The 24159-nt window shown below is 36.8% G+C and overlaps 1 protein-coding gene across 1 annotated transcript in view; it reads left to right on the forward strand.

Moving 5' to 3' along the window:
- Positions 1–21528, forward strand: part of LOC132545908 (allantoicase-like) — a 35004-nt gene extending 13476 nt beyond the window's left edge. Inside the window, exons 5-13 of the mRNA XM_060209589.1 lie at positions 2522–2620; positions 3290–3369; positions 5244–5364; positions 6710–6780; positions 9154–9288; positions 14348–14402; positions 17722–17771; positions 18559–18616; positions 20581–21528. Of these exons, the coding sequence (XP_060065572.1) occupies positions 2522–2620; positions 3290–3369; positions 5244–5364; positions 6710–6780; positions 9154–9288; positions 14348–14402; positions 17722–17771; positions 18559–18616; positions 20581–20819 (908 nt within the window). The 3' untranslated portion in view covers positions 20820–21528. The remainder of the gene's footprint in view (positions 1–2521; positions 2621–3289; positions 3370–5243; positions 5365–6709; positions 6781–9153; positions 9289–14347; positions 14403–17721; positions 17772–18558; positions 18617–20580) is intronic.
- Positions 21529–24159: the final 2631 nt, after the last annotated feature.

Raw genomic sequence — 24159 nt, forward strand, 5'->3', positions numbered from 1 at the left:
CTGTATCTATGCTGACTATAATACTAATGTCTTCCAGGTGTTGCTGGCTGTGTCTATGCTGACTATAATACTAATGACTTCCAGGTGTTGCTGGCTGTGTCTATGCTGACTATTATACTAATGTTTTTCAGGTGTTGCTGGCTGTATCTATGCTGACTATTATACTAATGTTTTTCAGGTGTTGCTGGCTGTATCTATGCTGACTATAATACTAATGACTTTCAGGTGTTGCTGGCTGTATCTATGTTGACTATAATACTAATGACTTCCAGGTGTTGCTGGCTGTATCTATGCTGACTATAATACTAATTTCTTCCAGGTGTTGCTGGCTGTATCTATGCTGACTATAATACTAATGACTTCCAGGTGTTGCTGGCTGTATCTATGCTGACTATAATACTAATGACTTCCAGGTGTTGCTGGCTGTATCTATGCTGACTATAATACTAATGACTTCCAGGTGTTGCTGGCTGTATCTATGCTGACTATAATACTAATGACTTCCAGGTGTTGCTGGCTGTATCTATGCTGACTATAATACTAATGTTTTTCAGGTGTTGCTGGCTGTATCTATGCTGACTATAATACTAATGTCTTCCAGGTGTTGCTGGCTGTATCTATGCTGACTATAATACTAATGACTTCCAGGTGTTGCTGGCTGTATCTATGCTGACTATAATACTAATGACTTCCAGGTGTTGCTGGCTGTATCTATGCTGACAATAATACTAATGACTTCCAGGTGTTGCTGGCTGTATCTATGCTGACTATAATACTAATGACTTCCAGGTGTTGCTGGCTGTATCTATGCTGACTATAATACTAATGACTTCCAGGTGTTGCTGGCTGTATCTATGCTGACTATAATACTAATGTTTTTCAGGTTTTGCTGGCTGTATCTATGCTGACTATAATACTAATTACTTCCAGGTGTTGCTGGCTGTATCTATGCTGACTATAATACTAATGTCTTCCAGGTGTTGCTGGCTGTATCTATGCTGACTATAATACTAATGACTTCCAGGTGTTGCTGGCTGTGTCTATGCTGACTATTATACTAATGTTTTTCAGGTGTTGCTGGCTGTATCTATGCTGACTATTATACTAATGTTTTTCAGGTGTTGCTGGCTGTATCTATGCTGACTATAATACTAATGACTTTCAGGTGTTGCTGGCTGTATCTATGTTGACTATAATACTAATGACTTCCAGGTGTTGCTGGCTGTATCTATGCTGACTATAATACTAATTTCTTCCAGGTGTTGCTGGCTGTATCTATGCTGACTATAATACTAATGACTTCCAGGTGTTGCTGGCTGTATCTATGCTGACTATAATACTAATGACTTCCAGGTGTTGCTGGCTGTATCTATGCTGACTATAATACTAATGACTTCCAGGTGTTGCTGGCTGTATCTATGCTGACTATAATACTAATGACTTCCAGGTGTTGCTGGCTGTATCTATGCTGACTATAATACTAATGTTTTTCAGGTTTTGCTGGCTGTATCTATGCTGACTATAATACTAATGACTTCCAGGTGTTGCTGGCTGTATCTATGCTGACTATAATACTAATGACTTCCAGGTGTTGCTGGCTGTATCTATGCTGACTATAATACTAATGACTTCCAGGTGTTGCTGGCTGTATCTATGCTGACTATAATACTAATGACTTCCAGGTGTTGCTGGCTGTATCTATGCTGACTATAATACTAATGTTTTTCAGGTTTTGCTGGCTGTATCTATGCTGACTATAATACTAATTACTTCCAGGTGGTGCTGGCTGTATCTATGCTGACTATAATACTAATGTTTTTCAGGTGTTGCTGGCTGTATCTATGCTGAATAATACTAATGTCTTCCAGGTGTTGCTGGCTGTATCTATGCTGACTATAATACTAATGTCTTCCAGGTGTTGCTGGCTGTATCTATGCTGACTATAATACTAATTTCTTCCAGGTGTTGCTGGCTGTATCTATGCTGACTATAATACTAATTTCTTCCAGGTGTTGCTGGCTGTATCTATGCTGACTATTATACTAATGTTTTTCAGGTGTTGCTGGCTGTATCTATGCTGACTATTATACTAATGTTTTTCAGGTGTTGCTGGCTGTATCTATGCTGACTATAATACTAATGACTTCCAGGTGTTGCTGGCTGTATCTATGCTGACTATAATACTAATGACTTCCAGGTGTTGCTGGCTGTATCTATGCTGACTATAATACTAATTTCTTCCAGGTGTTGCTGGCTGTATCTATGCTGACTATTATACTAATGTTTTTCAGGTGTTGCTGGCTGTATCTATGCTGACTATTATACTAATGTTTTTCAGGTGTTGCTGGCTGTATCTATGCTGACTATAATACTAATGTTTTTCAGGTGTTGCTGGCTGTATCTATGCTGACTATAATACTAATCCAGGTGTTGCTGGCTGTATCTATGCTGACTATAATACTAATGACTTCCAGGTGTTGCTGGCTGTATCTATGCTGACTATAATACTAATGTTTTTCAGGTGTTGCTGGCTGTATCTATGGGGTCGATTTTGACACCTGTTACTTTACTGGGAACTACTGTCCTCAAGTCTCAATTCAGGGTGCAAATCTGGATCAAGGTTTGTCAAAGACATTTTCTTATATTCTTTAAGCTACACATTAGCCAATTATACATGATCATACTGTTTTGTTTCTGTTCTTCGTCACAGTCAACCTTCAGATAACCAGCAAGAAGACAGTAACTGGCCTTGAACCTGTCCTCACTTTCCCTGTATACCTCCATCATCGCAGAAATGGCATGTCACACACTGTATGGCAGTACCAATATGGTTCCTTACCAGCAAATCAACCTTTTTTATGCTCTCAGCTGTTGAAAAATGGCCACATGTTTACGACCAACCTGCTTTCTTCAAGGAGTTAGCAGCCTGTGACTGATGGGTATTTCAGGCCCCCTGCTAGTGGTCTGCATGGATGAACTTACCCAGGTTTTAGCATTTACAAAGCTGGCAGTGAGCATCTTGGACATCACTTCACACATACGGGCAAGTTCGAGCCAGATTCATGCTGGGTGCAGGCAATCTGGGGTGAGCTGCAGCTAGTAAATGTAGTCACCACAAGTAGCATGCAAGCTTTGTGTGACAGAGCCTTTACAGGGGCAGTGTGCTAAATGATTAATGTTCACTGAACTAATGGAAATATAAAACTTAATACTATATCCTTTTCCTCACAGCCAGGTGTATTTAAGCTCTGCTAATCAATGACCAGTTGATTTTACCCTGATTTTACAGGTCTGCCTGACAGACTCAGTGATATGGGAACAGAGGCCACAGTACAGGAAATAACAGACATAGCTAAACTTCAATCTGAGGTAAAGACACTCAATGATCATGGACAAGGGTACATGTACATCTTATTTTATTTGATAGATTACTTAAAAAAATTTATATGACTTCTCAATTAAAAATTTTATTTAGGTTTTTTGTGAAAATGTTTTTGAAATGCTTTTTATTTTGGAGCAAAATTGAAATCTACCACTTCCACCATGGCACCCATTTTGAAATCTGTTTTGAACTTTATAGAAATTCTACTGAGCCGATTCTTGTTTCATTTGTTCCAGTCAGTATCTATATTGGTACTGTGTATAGTCCTTACCAATTATTGTTTCTGTGGAGTTGTTATCAGTTCTAGTATGGCAACTTTGGCAGCCGTCTTTATTTTCAATTCTGAAATCCTACTCTAATCCCACAGAACTGATTTAATTAAAAATTACCATGTTGATAATATTGTAGAAATGACAAGTATGGTCCTGACAAAAAGTGACGACTGAAACAGCTGATTGATGAAATTGAAAAGAATATTTGCCAAAAATAAAGTTGCTTAGGTCGAAGATTGCTTTCAAAATACTGTACACCTATCATTTAAACAAGTCATGATTAATAATTTGTTAAGAAATGTCACCATACTTACAGGAATCAGGAAATATTAAATGTCACCATACTTACAAGAATTAGGAAATATTAAATGTCACCATACTTACAGGAATTAGGAAATATTAAATGTCACCATACTTACAGGAATTAGGAAATAAGAAATGTCACCATACTTACAGGAATTAGGAAATATTAAATGTCACCATACTTACAGGAATTAGGAAATAAGAAATGTCACCATACTTACAGGAAATATTAAATGGAGGAAATATTAAATGTAGGAAATATTAAATGTCACCATACTTACAGGAATTAGGAAATATTAAATGTCACCATACTTACAGGAATTAGGAAATATTAAATGTCACCATACTTACAGGAATTAGGAAATATTAAATGTCACCATACTTACAGGAATTAGGTATTAGACAATTATGAGATAATAATTTGTGCCATGTTGTGATTTATAGACATATATGATGTATCTGTATGTAGGTGGGAGTTACAAATGATTTATTTTGCTAGTTTGGCTTATACAAAATATAGATTAGACATGTGATGCATCTGTCACATTTAAAAGGCAGCCATACCACTCTAAGTGATGTTTAGACATTGTGTAGGCTAAATGGTCAACATTGGTAAAGCATTGTGAAGTTTTGATCTGTACTTGACATTCAAATTCATTTGTGATGTCACGCAACATTCAATTTGGTAGGTCAATGAAAATAATTTGTGATTTGTTATACTTTGCGATAATTGCTCATTTACACATCTGGCCCTAATGACAATTGTTCATGACATGAGTGATCCAGATATGTCATGAAAATGATGTTAAGATCAGAGATCCTAAGAAAGATATTTCTGAAATTATTTTTGAAAAAGACATTAAATTATCATGCTTTTATTTCTTTATGATTTATAACAGATAACACTTCTGTATTGAACTTTGTTACAGTATTGAATATGGAGTATGGAATAGTATTATAGGCCACAAAATTCAAAGCTCAAGATTAATAAATGGATATCATGGGAAGCAACTGCTGTATTCTTCACTGATATAGCTTTTTGTAAGAGTTATCTCCCATGGCTCAGTGTAGTAACAAGATATAATTGGTTGACTTCAAAATATAAATTGACTTGGGTGTCATTACATATTATTGATTGACCTTGTTATATAACACTATATCACCAAAAAAAACTGCAACCAGTTTTCATAAAAAAATTCTTAAGGTATATAACGGCTGCCTTGTGTTTTGTTAATGATAGATCACTGTCACCACGATGACTTTATTGATTGTTGTTGTTATAATAGGATTGGACAGAGATTTTGACCAAAACACCGCTACGCCCAGGTTATCTGACATCATGCCATAATTACTTTGAAATTCACAACAGATCACGATGGACTCATCTAAGAGTGAACATGTTTCCAGGTAATTAACGTGATTCAGCTGTGTTTTCTTCAGACTATCAATATCTAAAATTATTGCCATCAGTCATCATATGTCAGATCATCTCTAATACATTTTATTAACAGTTCATATTTGTGATTTGAAAACTTAGTTTGTGGGATATACAATGTATGAAAATGGAAGAATATCCACCTTTAGCCCGAAGCTTAATTGATTAGAGTAAAACTCACTTGTGTCCAACACGCTTGAATTGAATACATCAGATCAGTTGAATGTTTTGTTCAGTCCCGATCTTTTTCTCTTCTTTATCTTAGAGAATTAAACACGGATAATTGGAACACTGTTAAGTCAAATACTGCTTTTATGTCAAAGATATTTTGTGATCCATCCCTTCTCAATTCTTCCAACACTTCCTTGTTAAATGTTCAGGCGACATCTTGTCTCAGGTAAAACTTTCCTGGCTATGGCCTGAAGGACTGAGTGTCGTAGGTCAGTTGTATCAGTGTTAACGAGCTCTATTGTAATTATTGATTGAACGTTAATCCCTGGGTTTACACAGGTGAAACAATTTATACAGAATTAGGCAATGAAACTTAAAACAAAATACAATGTAAACGCACCAGTGCAGATTAATGAAAATCCTAGTTTAGCATTGATACGTTTGTTTATGATTTGAAATATATATACATGTACTTATACAAACTGCAAGTTGTATTTTATTCTATTTTACGGTCATGCTCAAATGGTGCTGTATATGTAAGTTTATTTTTCGATGACATTGCCGCGGCCTTAACCTTTTTAAAACTGACCTCAGTGATATTGATGTTATGTCAATATAGAATGTTCACGAGTATTTATTTATTGAGTTTTGTTTTTAAAACATTTTTGACAGGCCTTAATGATATATATATATATAAATAAGAGTTTATTATTTGTATTACTTTAGGTTTTGATTACGCTATGTGGGTTCATATCCACACAATCACGAGTGTTTCACATTACACTTTTTATTTTATATTCGTACTTATAAATGTTTATGGAAACAAAACACTTTTAGTGTATAAGAAACTTATTTGTTACTGTCACAACATGCAATGGGACACATATTCAGTTAACAACCGACGAAAATATGGTCAATTTTCGATGCACAATGTCTCTGTTCATAGAAACACGGCAAAGTCGAACCTTCAGATAAGTTGAATATTTCATTTGGTCTTGTCAACTTTGACTGATCCATGTTTTACTGAATATATAATATGTATTCCATTAAAAGATCACAAAATGACATGTTCTCAACTCTGAGTTGTATCATTGCTTAGATAACCTATTTTAAAGAATATAAACTCCATCAACAATCACATTTCAGATGGTGGTATAGCTAGATTACGAATATATGGGCGAGCAAAACGGGACTGGAGTTCTGTGCCACATGATCAGGTATGTACATGAAAACCTAGACTAAATTATCATCATTACTTACAAAATTTACCAACATCCAATACACAGTACCTATACAACCACAGAATGATTACATTCAGGGCAGTATCACTGAAATTACACCACAAGGAAAAGTGTCACTCAATGTCCCAGTGCAACTGTCACATACAGTATCTCTATTTCACAAAGTACAACCAGCATACATACTATCATCATCATACAGTAGCATCATCACACAGTACCAGAATCAATCACACACAGTACTACCATCACACACAGTACCACCATCATACACAGTACCACCATCATACACATTACCACCATCATACACAGTACCACCCTCACACATAATACCACCCTCATACACAGTACCACCATCACACACAGTACCACCCTCACACATAATACCACCATCGCACACAGTACCAACCTCATACACAGTACCACCATCACACACAGTACCACCATCACACACAGTACCACCCTCATACACAGTACCACCATCACACACAGTACCACCATCACAAACAGTACCACTCTCACACAGTACCAACCCTCACACAGTACCACCATCACACACAGTACCACCATCACACAGTACCACCATCACACACAGTACCACCCTCACACAGTACCACCATCACACATAGTACCACCTTCACACACAGTACCACCATCACACAATACCACAAACACACACAGTACCACCCTCAAACACAGTATCACCCTCACACACAGTACCACCCTCATACACAGTACCACCCTCACACAGTACCAACCTTCACACAGTACCACCCTCTCACACAGTACCACCCTCACACAGTACCACATCACACACAGTACCACCACACACAGTACCACCCTCACACAGTACCACCCTCACACACAGTACCACCACCACACACAGTACCACTCTCACACACAGTACCACCATCACACACAGTACCACCATCACACACAGTACTACCATCGCACACAGTACCACCATCACACACAGTACCACCATCACACACAGTACTACCATCAAATACAGTACCTTTATCACTCACAGTACTACCATCACACACAGTACCACCATCACACACAGTACCACCATCACACACAGTACTACCATCACACACTAACTTTATCACTCACAGTACCACCATCACACACAGTACCACCACCACACCCAGTGCCACTCTCACACACAGTACCACCATCCCTCACAGTACTACCATCACACACAGTACCACCACCACACACAGTACCACTCTCACACACAGTACTACCATCACACACAGTACCGCCACCACACACAGTACCACTCTCACATACAGTACCACCATCCCTCACAGTACCTTTATCACTCACAGTATCACCATCCCTCACAGTACCTTTATCACACAGAGTACTACCAGCATCACACCATTAATCACATATCATTTATTTTGCATGTCTCAGAAGAAACATATTCACACTAATGAATTACCTACTGCAATGTTAATCAATCATGCAATGTAATAATGAGACAGTTTTGTGTAGCATTACTAATGGTGTTAACAATAGCTGTTGAAAAATAAATTGGATTTTTTACTGAACCCAAATTGACACCAGAAAGCTGTGCAGTTTTGTTCCTGTTGTTGGCATAGATACATTATTGATAGTGTATATAGTTATGTAGGTGTATTGAGATAATTGTGTCTATATGTCAGGGTCTAGTTTATGGTAAAGTCTTGTTAACTCTACATAATGGTTACTTTCCTCATTTTAGCTTTGATTCACATGATTTTGAGAATACAGTATATGTTAGATTTAGTCATTCGATATCAGGATAGAAAAATATCAATGCAGTTCATTACTGCAAGAAACTTTTGAGCTTTTATTTATTTAAGTGAAGACTAGCATCAACACACATACAAGTATAATTATCACCTCACTTTTTATAAATTACAACCATTTGTTTATAACTGTAAAGAGTATATATATCACAATTCTCTTAAAAGATTCCAGACTCTTTTTTGATAGAACATTGGCAGGTATCTGATGTACATTTATTTACTAGTACAATGTTTGTTATATGAGGTGTACCATAGGTCAAAGAGAGGTCATTTATCTTAACCTTGTAATTAACCTATACATGCATTACAATCAGCATGCTACAAGAAGAATATTTGGGTTTAACAGCAATTTTTTTTCCCTTTTTATATGATCATTCTCCAAAGCAGAATTGAGAAAACAAGTTCTTTAATTTTGTTTTTATTCTAGTAGATAAATATTCGACCATTCTTAAATTAAATGCTGATAAATCTACCCATGTCCACCCTACCTCAAGCAACAACAACAAATCACTGAAAGAGAAGAAAAGGTTTGAAGTACTTGTATTGTTTTCAGTTGACAGATTTAGTTGCCATGGAGAATGGAGGGTTGTGTATTGGTTACAGTGATAGTCATTTTGGTCATGCTCGAAATCTGATTCAGCCAGGACGTGCAGAAACAATGGCAGATGGATGGGAGACCAAGAGGCATGTATGTATATCAACATATACAAAGTCATGTGTCAAATTTAATAGAACCTTCAAATGACTTCTTCTCTGTAACCAAAAGGCCTAGAATCATGATATTGGCTGGTAGACTCCTTGGAAGAAACCTTAAAAAGTTTGCAATAAGAAATTTCATTACCCATATTTATTGTCAGAGTAGTCCAATTTATCAAAACTGTCAATCTAGTTTTTCTGATTTAACAAAAGACGTAGTATCACGATATTTAAATTTTAGATTCCCTGGATGAAGCTCGTTTTCTTGAACTTGGATGAAGTACAACAGGAATTAAGAAAAGAAATGACATTGATGAATTCTTATTTATCAAGACTTTAATGATGTAGGATATTTATTTATTTGTGAAAAGCATGGAATACTAGATGAGCAGTTCAGGTACCAGATCTAAAGATGGTGGTTCATGTTACTGAGACTAGCTCGGTAAATGATTTATAGACCAAAGAAGTTTCAAAAGATGTCATTTTAACACTTACAATATCAACCATATGACACATTTGAATCACTCAGAATCAAATACTGGTAAATACCACTTTAGTCTTGTAAAAACCCTTCCTTATTTTTTTTTTGTGTAGCTCTTTACTTTACTAAGTGGTTTCAGTGTTGTTAACTAAGTTTTTATTTGAAATCATGACATTGGCACTGACATAGATTTGTTGTAGTCAAGAAAACAGAACAGACCTTGATAATACCCAAACTTCTTGGAAATATGACAATAGCTTATTCTCTTGAAAGTCTCTCTATGCTTTCATTACATATAATTTATGACAAAATTGCAAAAATATATTCGATGATAGAATATATATCCTAATGATGATATGTGAGAATCATTACCATAGTTTTTCACAATCGCAATTATAAGGAGGAAACTACACACTGATAATGGGGAATGTCTGATGCTTCACTCTCTGTATGTACATAGGAAAATATGTAATGTATGTACATGCAAACTCGTAAGTTTTGAAGACTGGGTGACTGGGGATCAAAGCAGTGTATTATAAGACCTTGTAAAGATGTGAATGAAATGCATAGTTTCATTAAAGCTTTTCATCCTTTTCAACCTCTTAATGATGTACTTAAAACAAACAAAAAAAAAGAATAATTCATGACACACTCAAAAGCTGTGGGCAATGTTTTTTTCTATTTACAATACAGGGATGTAAATTCTTACATGCAGGTTAGATATTTTTAGCCATACAATTTGACCAGTTCTATTTTTGAATATTTCTTACATATTTTATGAAATGTGTACACCACCTTGCAGATTTACAGAAAGCTGAATGGAAATAATATTAACCAGTGATGACGGATACTTACAGGTTTTACTTCAAACAAGAATGCAGAAAGGCTGTTTTTTCAGGATAGGCTTATTTTTGAGGTCAGCTTGTTTCCAAGTTGTAAGGGTATACATTTCAGTTAGTAAGAATGACAGTGTTAGATATCTTCTGATCTGAAAATTAATTGACAGCATGAAGCTCCCAGGGGTGAATAGTTTTACATGTTTATCAAATGGAAGTTCCTGTCCCATATTTAGAAAATAAACGTGTAGACAGACTCGTCAGGTGACTCTCAGATTAAAACTGGAATACATGTAGTTACAAATATTTTCAGTTTAAATGCTAATTTTACCATTTAGGAATTATTGCTGGTCCTAACATGATGGATTGGTGCCATTTCTAACCTCAGGGATTGGTGCTGGTCCTAATGTAGCCCTGGTAAAATACAAGCTGCAATATGCCACTCAGCTAGAGAGAACTTCTCCATAGCTGGATTGGTTGAGCGCCAGACTAGTAAGCCAGGGGTCCAGGGTTCGATTCCTAGCAGAGGCATTAAAATAAATAATGACCTCTGTTACACTGGCGCCCATGTAGGGACCTGGGATTAGTACTTAGCCATGCCCCACCAGCATCGCTGTAACCCCTGGAAACTCAAGGACGAGTTATTTCCTGGAAGGGGAGTATGTAGCCCTGGTTAAATACTAGCCGCAAAATACCACTCGGCTAGAGAGAACTTCTCTTTAGCTTGATTGGTTGAGCATCAGACTAGTAAGCCAGGGGTCCTGGGTTCGATTCTTAGCGGAGGCATTGAAATAGATAATGACCTCTGTTACACTAACATTAGGAATGGTGAATGCTGGGCCTTACATTAGGGACAGATACTGGTCATTACATCAGGGATGGGTGCTGGTCCTAAAATAAGGGATGGCGAATCCTTGTCCTTACATCAGGGATGGGTGATGGTCCTTACATCAGAGATGGGTGATGGTCCTTACATCAGAAATGGGTGATGGTCCTTATGTCAGGGATGGGTGATGATCCTTACATCAGGGATGGGTGATGGTCCTAAAATCTGAGATGGGTGATGGTCCTTACATCAGGGATGTGTGATGATCCTTACATCAGAGATGAGTGATGGTCCTTACATCAGGGATGTGTGATGATCCTTACATCAGGGATGGGTGATGGTCCTTTCATCAGGGATGGGTGATGGTCCTTACATCAGGGATGGGTGATGGTCCTTACATCAGGGATGGGTGATGATCCTTACATCAGGGATGGGTGACGGTCCTTACATCAGGGATGGGTGACGGTCCTTACATCAAGGATGGGTGATGGTCCTTACATCAGGGATGTGTGATGATCCTTACATCAGAGATGGGTAATGGTCCTTACATCAGGGATGTGTGATGATCCTTACATCAGGGATGTGTGATGGTCCTTACATCAGAGATGTGTGATGATCCTTACATCATAGATGGGTGATGGTCCTTACATCAGAGATGGGTGATGGTCCTTACATCAGGGATGTGTGATGATCCTTACATCAGGGATGTGTGATGATCCTTACATCAGGGATGGGTGATGGTCCTTACATCAGGGATGTGTGATGATCCTTACATCAGGGATGGGTGATGGTCCTTACATCAGGGATGTGTGATGGTCCTTACATCAGGGATGGGTGATGGTCCTTACATCAGGGATGTGTGATGGTCCTTACATCAGGGATGGGTGACGGTCCTTACATCAGGGATGTGTGACGATCCTTACATCAGGGATGGGTGACGGTCCCTACATCAGGGATGTGTGATGGTCCTTACATCAGGGATGGGTGACGGTCCTTACATCAGAGATGGGTGATGGTCCTTACATCAGGGATGGGTGATGGTCCTTACATCAGGGATGGGTGATGGTCCTTACATCAGGGATATGTGATGATCCTTACATCAGGGATGGGTGATGATCCTCACATCAGGGATGGGTGATGATCCTTACATCAGGGATGGGTGATGGTCCTTACATCAGGGATGGGTGATGGTCCTTACATCAGGGATGGGTGACGGTCCTTACATCAGGGATGTTTGAAGATCCTTACATCAGGGATGGGTGATAGTCCTTACATCAGGGATGGGTGATGGTCCTTACATCAGGGATGTGTGATGGTCCTTACATCAGGGATGTGTGATGATCCTTACATCAGGGATGGGTGATGATCCTTACATCAGGGATGTGTGACGGTCCTTACATCAGGGATGTGTGACGATCCTTACATCAGGGATGAGTGACGGTCCCTACATCAGGGATGTGTGATGGTCCTTACATCAGGGATGGGTGACGGTCCTTACATCAGAGATGGGTGATGGTCCTTACATCAGGAAGGGGTGATGGTCCTTACATCAGGGATGGGTGATGGTCCTTACATCAGGGATATGTGATGATCCTTACATCAGGGATGGGTGATGATCCTCACATTAGGGATGGGTGATGATCCTTACATCAGGGATGGGTGATGGTCCTTACATCAGACATGTGTGATGGTCCTTACATCAGGGATGGGTGATGGTCCTTACATCAGGGATGTTTGAAGATCCTTACATCAGGGATGGGTGATAGTCCTTACATCAGGGATGGGTGACGGTCCTTACATCAGAAATGGGTGATGGTCCTTACATCAGGGATGGGTGATGGTCCTTACATCAGGGATGGGTGGTAGAGATGTGTGATGGTCCTTACATCAGGGATGGGTGATAAGGATGGGTGATAGTCCTTACATCAGGGATGGGTGATGGTCCTTACATCAGGGATGGGTGATGATCCTTACATCAGAGATGTGTGATGATCCTTACATCAGAGATGGGTGATGGTCCTTACATCAGGGATGGGTGATGGTCCTTACATCAGGGATGTGTGATGGTCCTTACATCAGGGATGGGTGATGGTCCTTACATCAGACATGTGTGATGGTCCTTACATCAGGGATGGGTAATGGTCCTTACATCAGAGATGGGTGATGGTCCTTACATCAGGGATGGGTGATGATCCTTACATCAGGGATGGGTGATGGTCCTTACATCAGAGATGGGTGATGGTCCTTACATCAGACATGTGTGATGGTCCTTACATCAGGGATGGGTAATGGTCCTTACATCAGAGATGGTTGATGGTCCTTACATCAGGGATGTGTGCTGGTCATTACATCAGGGATGGATGCAGGTCCTTTCATGTGAGGGATGGGTATTCATGTTGTTTACATAGGGATGAATACAGGTCCTTACAAAGGGTCCACTATTTCCTTGGTAGATAAATGAAAGGTCGAATAATAGGAATATTGCCATTACTATTTAGCAAGAATGTTCATTGAATGTATACTAATAATAACAAATGATTAAATAGCTGCCTCCCAATTGCATTGCTTTGTTTCACTGTATTAAAGGACTTGTAGTGAGATTTAATGTGTGTCTGTCAGCAGGGTGACATTGGTTCTCACTTATAGTGAGCTCACATGTCAACAACCACAAGTTTAGGTCAGTTCCTCATGGACTACCACTACTAACAACCCAATCATGTGTTACTTTGTTTTAGGCGGTTGAGAAGGGGAGGAAATGGGAAATGATTATATATTTTCTGTAGAATTTGTATATGTCAGTGTAAGTTACATAAAAAAATTGAATTAGTCTATGAAATGAAAGCATATTTTGAATTATTTTACTGGTATTAGTGATACTGAGTAACTGTACCTGCATTTTGTGTTACAGCCAGAGAGACCAGCAATACTGACAGCAGATGCACAGGGTATCCTGCATGTTCCAGGTAGGAACCCCTCTTGTCACCAAACAAATATTATATCCTTTATTTGTACTTTTTGGTTTGAGACAGACACAATATTTCATACATACTGACAATGAAATGTCTGGATGAGGCGTGCTGCAGTGATATGATGTACCCAAACTGATCTATGTCCTTTAGGATCAATCTCTACACAAATTTCTACATGTCTTGTAAATGGCATATGTACTTCTATAACAATCTTCCTCAGAATATAGACTCACCTAAACACTTATAAAGTACAATGGAGTACATATGTACTTCTCTAACAATCTTCCTCAGAATATAGACGCACCTAAACACTTATAAAGTACAATGGAGTACATATGTACTTCTCTAACAATCTTCCTCAGAATATAGACTTACCTAAACACTTATAAAGTACAATGGAGTACATATGTACTTCTCTAACAATCTTCCTCAGAATATAGACGCACCTAAACACTTATAATGGAGTACACATGAACTGATTGGCAAGTATACAAAGTATAGATTTTCAAAATATAAATATTAGATTGAGAAGAAATGTATATATGTAAAGATTCTGTACTTATTCAATTTTGTTTCATAGTTCAGTTTTTAGGTTTTTTTTTCATTCAGTTTGTTTAGGATTTAAAATTTTTTAATGGTTGTCTAAGCAAAATGCTGAATCACTAATTCAGCCTTTGAATTGGTCAAGCAGAGAGACAGGGGTATTTTTCACTTTGATAACTTAAGGATATTTGATGGGTACCTAATTAGTATCATATCTATATTTCACCTGTATGACAGAATATTCATATTTAATGATGTTTAATGAGAAACCATTAGATTTTTTTTCACATTTATCACATTTTTACACACTCATCAACAACAGGCCATATTATGGTATACCTTGCCATCCATCCATCTGTCCATTCAGCTGTTTACTTGTCCTTGTTAGTGCTGTCTTACCACCATATATTGACTGATTGTAATGAAACGGTCTACAAATATTCCATGTCAAGATAGTTTGGCTTTCAGAATTTTCTGATCATTTTTAGCAGAATTATGCCCCTTTTATCGGCAAATATAGGCATTGTGTAGAATGAGAAAGAAGTTGTATTTTTTTTTATTTGAGTTGGGATTTCCTAAACGGCAGTTTGACGTCATTTGATAATTTAATGCTCGTTGTTGTTTTCATGAAAATGTTCTTGTCAGGAAATTTCTTCTATCAGTTTTCAGCGAATTTCTTTCAAACTCGTTAGGCGTGAACACCATGACATGATGTCGTCTTTTCCTACACAGCCATTTGTATAGGGTTGACCATTGAGACCAAAAAAGCTAACATGACAGTATTACAATAGTAAAATTACTAATGTGATATTATTGTGATAGTCAAGTGACTATTTTGATACTATCAAAATAGTTTCTAACCTTTAAAATATGTTTAAAATATGACTTTTTTAACCCTGAAGTAAAGCAAAGTCACTAACCATTAGACTATGTATAAGAATGCCCAATTAATTTAGCAAATGCTAAAACTGAAAAAGATATTAACAACTTTTATAAAATGAAGTAGGTTGCACAGTGATATTTGTTACAGTTAATTATAATGTCATATTATATATTCTGAACATAAACATGCTTTTCTGTGATATTTATTGTGAAACTCTTATCAGCTGGACACTCTTCATACATCATTGGCAGAGCTGTGTTGAAAATTATAGTATAACCCTAGTAACTAAAGGTATATAATATAGCTATTTACAAAATGAAGGTGCCTGTAATTTCACAAGCGGAAGATTAATTGGGATCAGTTTTGTGACACTTTGTCATTACAAATATACTGTCCTTCTGCTTTATCTTTTTGGCCTTTTTATTGTGAACAATTTTTGAAATGTTGCTTCCTTCTGCCATGTTGTTTATCGAAATGGGTCATTTCAGGGATGGGTTTAAAACATGGACTCAGAGTTAATGAAGTCACCACCTCCCCTACTATAGTTTGTAGATTTAATTAGATCATATTGGAAACAATAACAATATAACACTTATTTAAAATATAAACACTCATCAATATAATAACTTGTGCTTAAAATTCTATTTCCTCTCTAAGTAGGTGAATTCTTGTAATTTAACACTACCCCAATTGAAGTCACAAAGACACTTTCATAAATAAACAAAGTTTTTGCAGTTATTTGGCTATAACTTGCTGGAAAATCTTGTATTCAAGTAGCATTCTTGTTTAGTTATAAAAATATTGTTAACTATCGCGATAGTTGAACAAACTATCGCGATAGTTGAACAAACTATCGCGATAGTTATCAACCTATTGCTATCAAGAGCAAAGCTATCGCCACACCTTGGTAAATTGATCTATTGTTACACGATTACATTTGATTCAACACTATTTTGAGGAGTTATTACCCTTTGTTTTTTAGCATTTTGATTTTGTACAGAGATCTCCTCCCACAGTTATTCACCAGTATGCTAGGCTCTACTTGTATACGCATTACATGAAATAATGGATTCTTAATGAATTGTGATCTTACAACTTTGAAAAGAGTTATTGCCCTTTTTTGTCCAGATATCTGTTTCTTCAGTTTTGAACCAATTTCTTTGAAACTTAGTAGGCTTCAATACATATAAGCACATTCTAGGACATCATATAGTTTTACGTTACACTTGACAATCAATCAGGTCCATTTTCAATAGACTTTGCTATGTAGTACTCTACATTTTACCAACAGATTTGATGGAAAATCAACTGATTAAACCATCGCTTCATAAGTGTCTGAACAGGAAAGTTTGCAAATTTCAGTTTAATTACTAAAAAGCACTGCTCTGACCAATCAAAACTGAAAAAGCAATATCATCAGTTGAAAAGTGATATCAGATTGAAGTTATTCACTGATATTATGTTAAGACTTTTAGGGATATATAAGGAAAAGTACCCTTTTTATGACTAGGGGGAAAATAGTCTGAATTGTAGTAGTTCAGTACATTGTGATTGACTATTTAAACAACTTTGGAATAATGATTCTTTATAAAACAGAAAACATACAAATTTTTAAAATTCTACTCAAAAAGCTCTAAAACTGAAAGATCAAAACGTAATTTCTGTTGAAAAAGGGGAAATTCAATCAGAAAAATGTTAAGTCATGTAAAATAGAGAATGTATTGTAAGATTGAATGTGAATTTTAGCAGCTGGGAGAAACTACCCAATACCAGTAGTGAAACAACCCAAGATAGATGTCTGACTTTCTGTTTTCTTTCTTGGTAAGCGTTGTATTAGTTTTCACATTTAAACATTTTAAAATCTGAAGTAATATTAATGACTTTCAGGGGAAGACTGGTGTATATTCCGACTGGGACATCCAGGCACTGTTACAAAGGTATAGTAGTCCTCAATAAATGTATCCTGTGACATATAATAAGTCCTGAGACATGCAGGGTCTATTACAAAGTGCATTAGTGTAGTGGGAAAACTGACAGCTAAGTGCTTAAACATCTATCTGTTTTACATCTATCAATATTTTGTAAAGACATCGACAGCTTAGGAAGCTTCTTTCCAGTTGTTATTTGACAGGTGAATATTGTTCCACCCCTGTGGTTCTTTTGTTATATCGGAAAGAAACATTGTATTGCACACAAACAGAACAATATATTAAATATTTTCATGGTATTCAATAATGATAAATTATTATCAAATTTTCAAAAAGGAAATGAAATTTCTCAACTTTCATGAAATTTGTGAGTGTGATTCACAAGTTTAAATATCATTTCATATAATCGAGGTTATTGGTGTCCATGACAAAAATATTTCAAATATTTGAATTTAGCTATGACTATAAAATTAAAATATGTCATGTTATATTGTTGCAATTTGAAATCACTTAAGATATTCTACATTTAATCACAGACGTAAAAATCAAATCAAGATACACCTGTATCAACATTCTGTTGCAAGCTGATGATTGGTTCAGGGATATTTTGATATTGTTAGGGATAAGTCATTTCATATATCCCAATAAATTGTTAATGTCCATTTCAGAGTAATTTAACTTCTGTAGTAAATCCAGATTCAAATAGCTGACTGTTATCCTATTAAAACATCTACATTTAAGTTATTGAGGACTTGATCCAATTTTATTTTCATCATATAATTTTTATTCATTTCAGATTGAGATTGATACAAACCATTTCAAAGGAAATTTTCCAGATTCTTGTCGCATTGAAGGTATGCAATCTGTCATTAGCTATTAAACCTCTAACCCCTCAGTTGTAATAATGGTATAAACCAAATGAATGAAAGACCATAGCTACTATTATAGTATAGGTGGAAAAATACATTTTGCCCTGAGGTTATAGTGTAAATTATCTGAATAGAGAAATATCATCTAATATCATGATGCCTCATTAAAATAAGAATTGAAATATCTTTTAAACTAGTTTTTATTCCATGCTATTAACACTGACATATTGATTTCAAGAAGTGTCACAGAAGTGAACATCTGCCTGTATCTGGTCATTTAAATGTTTGATACCTTGCTGTACTTTAAAGTGATGGAGGTCATATGGTGTAAACACTTTGACTTGTAAAGGGCAAATCTTATAATAATATTATTATCCTTTATAAATCTGTTGAATTGAAGATGATATGAAGCCAGTCGTCCACCTGTCTTTCTACAACTACTATCCCATTAAACTGTAGAAATCACTGTATTTTATATTTAATCCAAGACAAATCATCAGATCTAGGGGTTTTCATGCAGAAATTATACAAGTATAGTAAAAATCCATCGCAGGAGGTTTGGAGTAACCATTTTGGACAGGGAAGATGACTTTGATAAATTATAACATGAGAGGGAGAGAACAGAAAGCTGAGGCAAGGGAGGAAGATAATGTAATTCAAAATAGAGGGGAGGGGACAAAATAGTAAACCTAACAGTGGAAAACAGTAATCCCAGGCAGAGGGGAGGGGACAAAATAGTAAACCTAACAGTGGAAAACAGTAATCCCAGGCAGAGGGGAAGGGACAAAATAGTAACCCTAACAGTGGAAGACAGTAATCCCAGGCAGAGGGGAGGGGACAAAATAGTAACCCTAACAGTGGAAGACAGTAATCCAAGACAGAGGGGAGGGGATAAAATAGTAACCCTAACAGTGTAAGACAGTAATCCCAGGCAGAGGGGAAGGGACAAAATAGTAACCCTAACAGTGGAAGACAGTAATTTCAGGCAGAGGGGAAGGGACAAAATAGTAACCCTAACAGTGGAAGACAGTAATCCCAGGCAGAGGGGAAGGGACAAAATAGTAACCCTAACATGGAAGACAGTAATCCCAGGCAGAGGGGAAGGGACAAAATAGTAACCCTAACAGTGAAAGACAGTAATCCCAGGCAGAGGGGAAGGGACAAAATAGTAACCCTTACAGTGGAAAACATAACCCAAGCAGAGGGGAGGGGACAAACTAGTAACCCTAACAGTGGAAAACAGTAATCCAAGATAGAGGGGAGGGGTCAAAAAAGTAACCCTAACAGTGGAAGACAGTAATCCCAGGCAGAGGACTTGAACAGAATGATAACTTCAGCCAAGGAGGAGACAGAATTGTCACTCCTGATAGGAGTAAGGACAGAATGATTAACTCCAGGCAAGGAGGGACAGAATTATCACTCCTGACAGGAATGGGGAAAGAATGATTAACTCAAGGGATAGGTGGAGACAGAATGATCCATACTGGATGTGGATAGAATGATCATCTCATATGGAGGGACATTGCAGAATGCTATCCACAGAGAGGAAGGGACAAAATGGTGACCACAAACAGGGGAAGGGACAGAATGGTGACCACAAACAGGGGAAGGGACAGAATGGTGACCACAAACAGGGGAAGGGACAGAATGGTGACCACAAACAGGGGAAGGGACAGAATGGTGACCACAAACAGGGGAAGGGACAGAATGGTGACCACAAACAGGGAAAGGGACAGAATGGTGACCATAAACAGGGGAAGGGACAGAATGGTGACCACAAACAGGGGAAGGAACAGAGCAAAAACCATAAACAAGGGCTGGAACAGAATGGTGACCACTGAATTGATTTTTTAGCAAGCATCAATATCATTTTGAAAAATTCACAGTGTTGTACAGGTACAGTCATGTAAATAACATACATTAATTATTGTTGCCTTGCATCATTACAGGTTGTTGGGTAGGAGTTGATCATGAGGAGGGACTAGTCAAGAAGTATGACACCCACACATGGAGACCATTACTTCCTGTCAAAAAATTATATGCCCACAAACAGTCGATCTATGAATCAGATGAATTGTTTAGCTGTGGAATTATCTCCCATGTACGTCTTTCTATTGCACCAGATGGAGGCATCAGTAGAATGCGACTGTGGGGTTACATTACAGATATTCCTAACTCCAAGTTGTAGAAGCTTTGATAATTACTTGTTCCATCACTTCATCAGATGATGGACTATTCAATTTGCCCTACATTCATCGTCAATCATCCTTCCATTCTTAAGTAACTCCTGTTAACACAAAAGTACTGCATGGCTCTCCTTGATCCCTAGTTGATTTTGAGACTGATCATAAAAACAAAATGGCCAACAGACAGCCATCTGAGAAGGATCTTTCCCAAATTCTGTATGTAGGTTTTGCTTGGTCCCTAATTGTGTCCTTCTGATTTTAGGACTCTCAGAAAAGCAAAATGGCTGACAGGCAACCCTCTTTCATTTGGCAGTTAGAGATTGTTCTCTCTTTTTTGTAAGAGTAATTTTGGAATGTAATATAATAAAAAGCACAAAAAGAGAAAAGAAGGAAAAGATTCAACTTTTAAATAACAAATTAAGACCAAACAATGGTGGCGCCAAGATGGCTTAAGGATCGTCATACTATAAGTTCACTTGTGGAGAGTTGGAAAAATGGAAATAATTTGATGATTATGAATATCTTAGAATGAAAAGATGATGATTGTGAATGATTTTGAAATGGAAAACAGATGAAGCAAAATTGAACAACCCAAAGTAATACTGTGTTTAATAGGATGATGAGTCAGCATTACTTGTTTAAGCTTTTATTTTTAGTTTAATACATAAATGCCATAGCTTAACTTTGAAAGTTTTTGTAAATTTTGTAATGGAAAGGGTAAAATGTAATAATAATCCAAAGTTTATTTGACAATCATTGGTATTAAGTGTTGTTATACAGTGAACCTTCAGTGTTTATATACAGTGAACCTTCAGTGTTTATATACAGTGAACCTTCAGTGTGTTTATATACAGTGAACCTTCAGTGTGTTTATATACAGTGAACCTTCAGTGTGTTTATATGTGTGTTTAATACAGTGAACCTTCAGTGTGTTTATATACAGTGAACCTTCAGTGTTTATATACAGTGAACCTTCAGTGTGTTTATATACAGTGAACCTTCAGTGTTTATATACAGTGAACTTTCAGTGTTTATATACAGTGAACCTTCAGTGTTTATATACAGTGAACCTTCAGTGTGTTTATATACAGTGAACCTTCAGTGTGTTTATATACAGTGAACCTTCAGTGTTTATATACAGTGAACCTTCAGTGTTTATATACAGTGAACCTTCAGTGTTTATATACAGTGAACCTTCAGTGTGTTTATATACAGTGAACCTTCAGTGTTTATATACAGTGAACCTTCAGTGTTTATATACAGTGAACCTTCAGTGTGTTTATATACAGTGAACCTTCAGTGTTTATATACAGTGAACCTTCAGTGTGTTTATATACAGTGAACCTTCAGTGTGTTTATATACAGTGAACCTTCAGTGTTTATATACAGTGAACCTTCAGTGTTTATATACAGTGAACCTTCAGTGTGTTTATATACAGTGAACCTTCAGTGTGTTTATATACAGTGAACCTTCAGTGTGTTTATATACAGTGAACCTTCAGTGTTTATATACAGTGAACCTTCAGTGTGTTTATATACAGTGAACCTTCAGTGTGTTTATATACAGTGAACCTTCAGTGTGTTTATATACAGTGAACCTTCAGTGAACCTTGTGTGAACCAGTGTTTATATACAGTGTGTGTTTATATACAGTGAACCAGTGTGTTTATTCAGTGTGTTTATATACAGTGAACCTTCAGTGTGTTTATATACAGTGAACCTTCAGTGTTTATATACAGTGTTCAGTGTGTTTATATATACAGTGTTTATATACAGTGAACCTTCAGTGTGTTTATATACAGTGAACCTTCAGTGTGTTTATATACAGTGAACCTTCAGTGTTTATATACAGTGAACCTTCAGTGTGTTTATATACAGTGAACCTTCAGTGTGTTTATATACAGTGAACCTTCAGTGTGTTTATATACAGTGAACCTTCAGTGTGTTATATACATACCTTCAGTGAACCTTCAGTGTGTTTATGTACAGTGAACCTTCAGTGTTTATATACAGTGAACCAGTGTTTATATACAGTGAACCTTCAGTGTGTTTATATACAGTGGACCTTCAGTGTTTATATACAGTGAACCTTCAGTGTTTATATACAGTGGACCTTCAGTGTTTATATACAGTGAACCTTCAGTGTGTTTATATACAGTGGACCTTCAGTGTTTATATACAGTGAACCTTCAGTGTGTTTATATACAGTGAACCTTCAGTGTGTTTATATACAGTGGACCTTCAGTGTGTGTTTATATACAGTGGACCTTCAGTGTTTATATACAGTGAACCTTCAGTGTTTATATACAGTGAACCTTCAGTGTTTATATACAGTGAACCTTCAGTGTTTATATACAGTGGACCTTCAGTGTTTATATGTGGACCTTATATATACAGTGGACCTTCAGTGTTTATATACAGTGAACCTTCAGTGTGTTTATATACAGTACAGTGGACCTTCAGTGTGTTTATATACAGTGGACCTTCAGTGTTTATATACAGTGAACCTTCAGTGTGTTTATATACAGTGAACCTTCAGTGTGTTTATATACAGTGAACCTTCAGTGTGTTTATATACAGTGAACCAGTGGACCTTCAGTGTTTATATACAGTGAACAATCAGTGTTTATATACAGTGAACCTTCAGTGTGTTTATATACAGTGAACCTTCAGTGGTGTGTTATATATACAGTGAACCTTCAGTGTTATATATTCAGTGTGTTTATATACAGTGGACCTTCAGTGTTTATATACAGTGAACCTTCAGTGTTTATATACAGTGAACCTTCAGTGTTTATATACAGTGGACCTTCAGTGTTTATATACAGTGGACCTTCAGTGTGTTTATATACAGTGAACCTTCAGTGTTTATATACAGTGGACCTTCAGTGTGTTTATATACAGTGGACCTTCAGTGTTTATATACAGTGGACCTTCAGTGTTTATATACAGTGGACCTTCAGTGTTTATATACAGTGAACCTTCAGTGTGTTTATATACAGTGAACCAGTGTTTATATACAGTGAACCTTCAGTGTGTTTATATACAGTGAACCTTCAGTGTGTTTATATACAGTGGACCTTCAGTGTTTATATACAGTGAACCTTCAGTGTTTATATACAGTGAACCTTCAGTGTTTATATACAGTGAACCTTCAGTGTGTTTATATACAGTGAACCTTCAGTGTGTTTATATACAGTGAACCTTCAGTGTTTATATACAGTGGACCTTCAGTGTTTATATACAGTGGACCTTCAGTGTGTTTATATACAGTGAACCTTCAGTGTTTATATACAGTGGACCTTCAGTGTTTATATACAGTGAACCTTCAGTGTGTTTATA

Source organism: Ylistrum balloti, unplaced genomic scaffold, assembly GCF_031769215.1.
Source record: "Ylistrum balloti isolate Yb309-2 unplaced genomic scaffold, AGI_CSIRO_Ybal_v1 Utg369862, whole genome shotgun sequence".
NCBI classification, from domain to species: domain Eukaryota; kingdom Metazoa; phylum Mollusca; class Bivalvia; order Pectinida; family Pectinidae; genus Ylistrum; species Ylistrum balloti.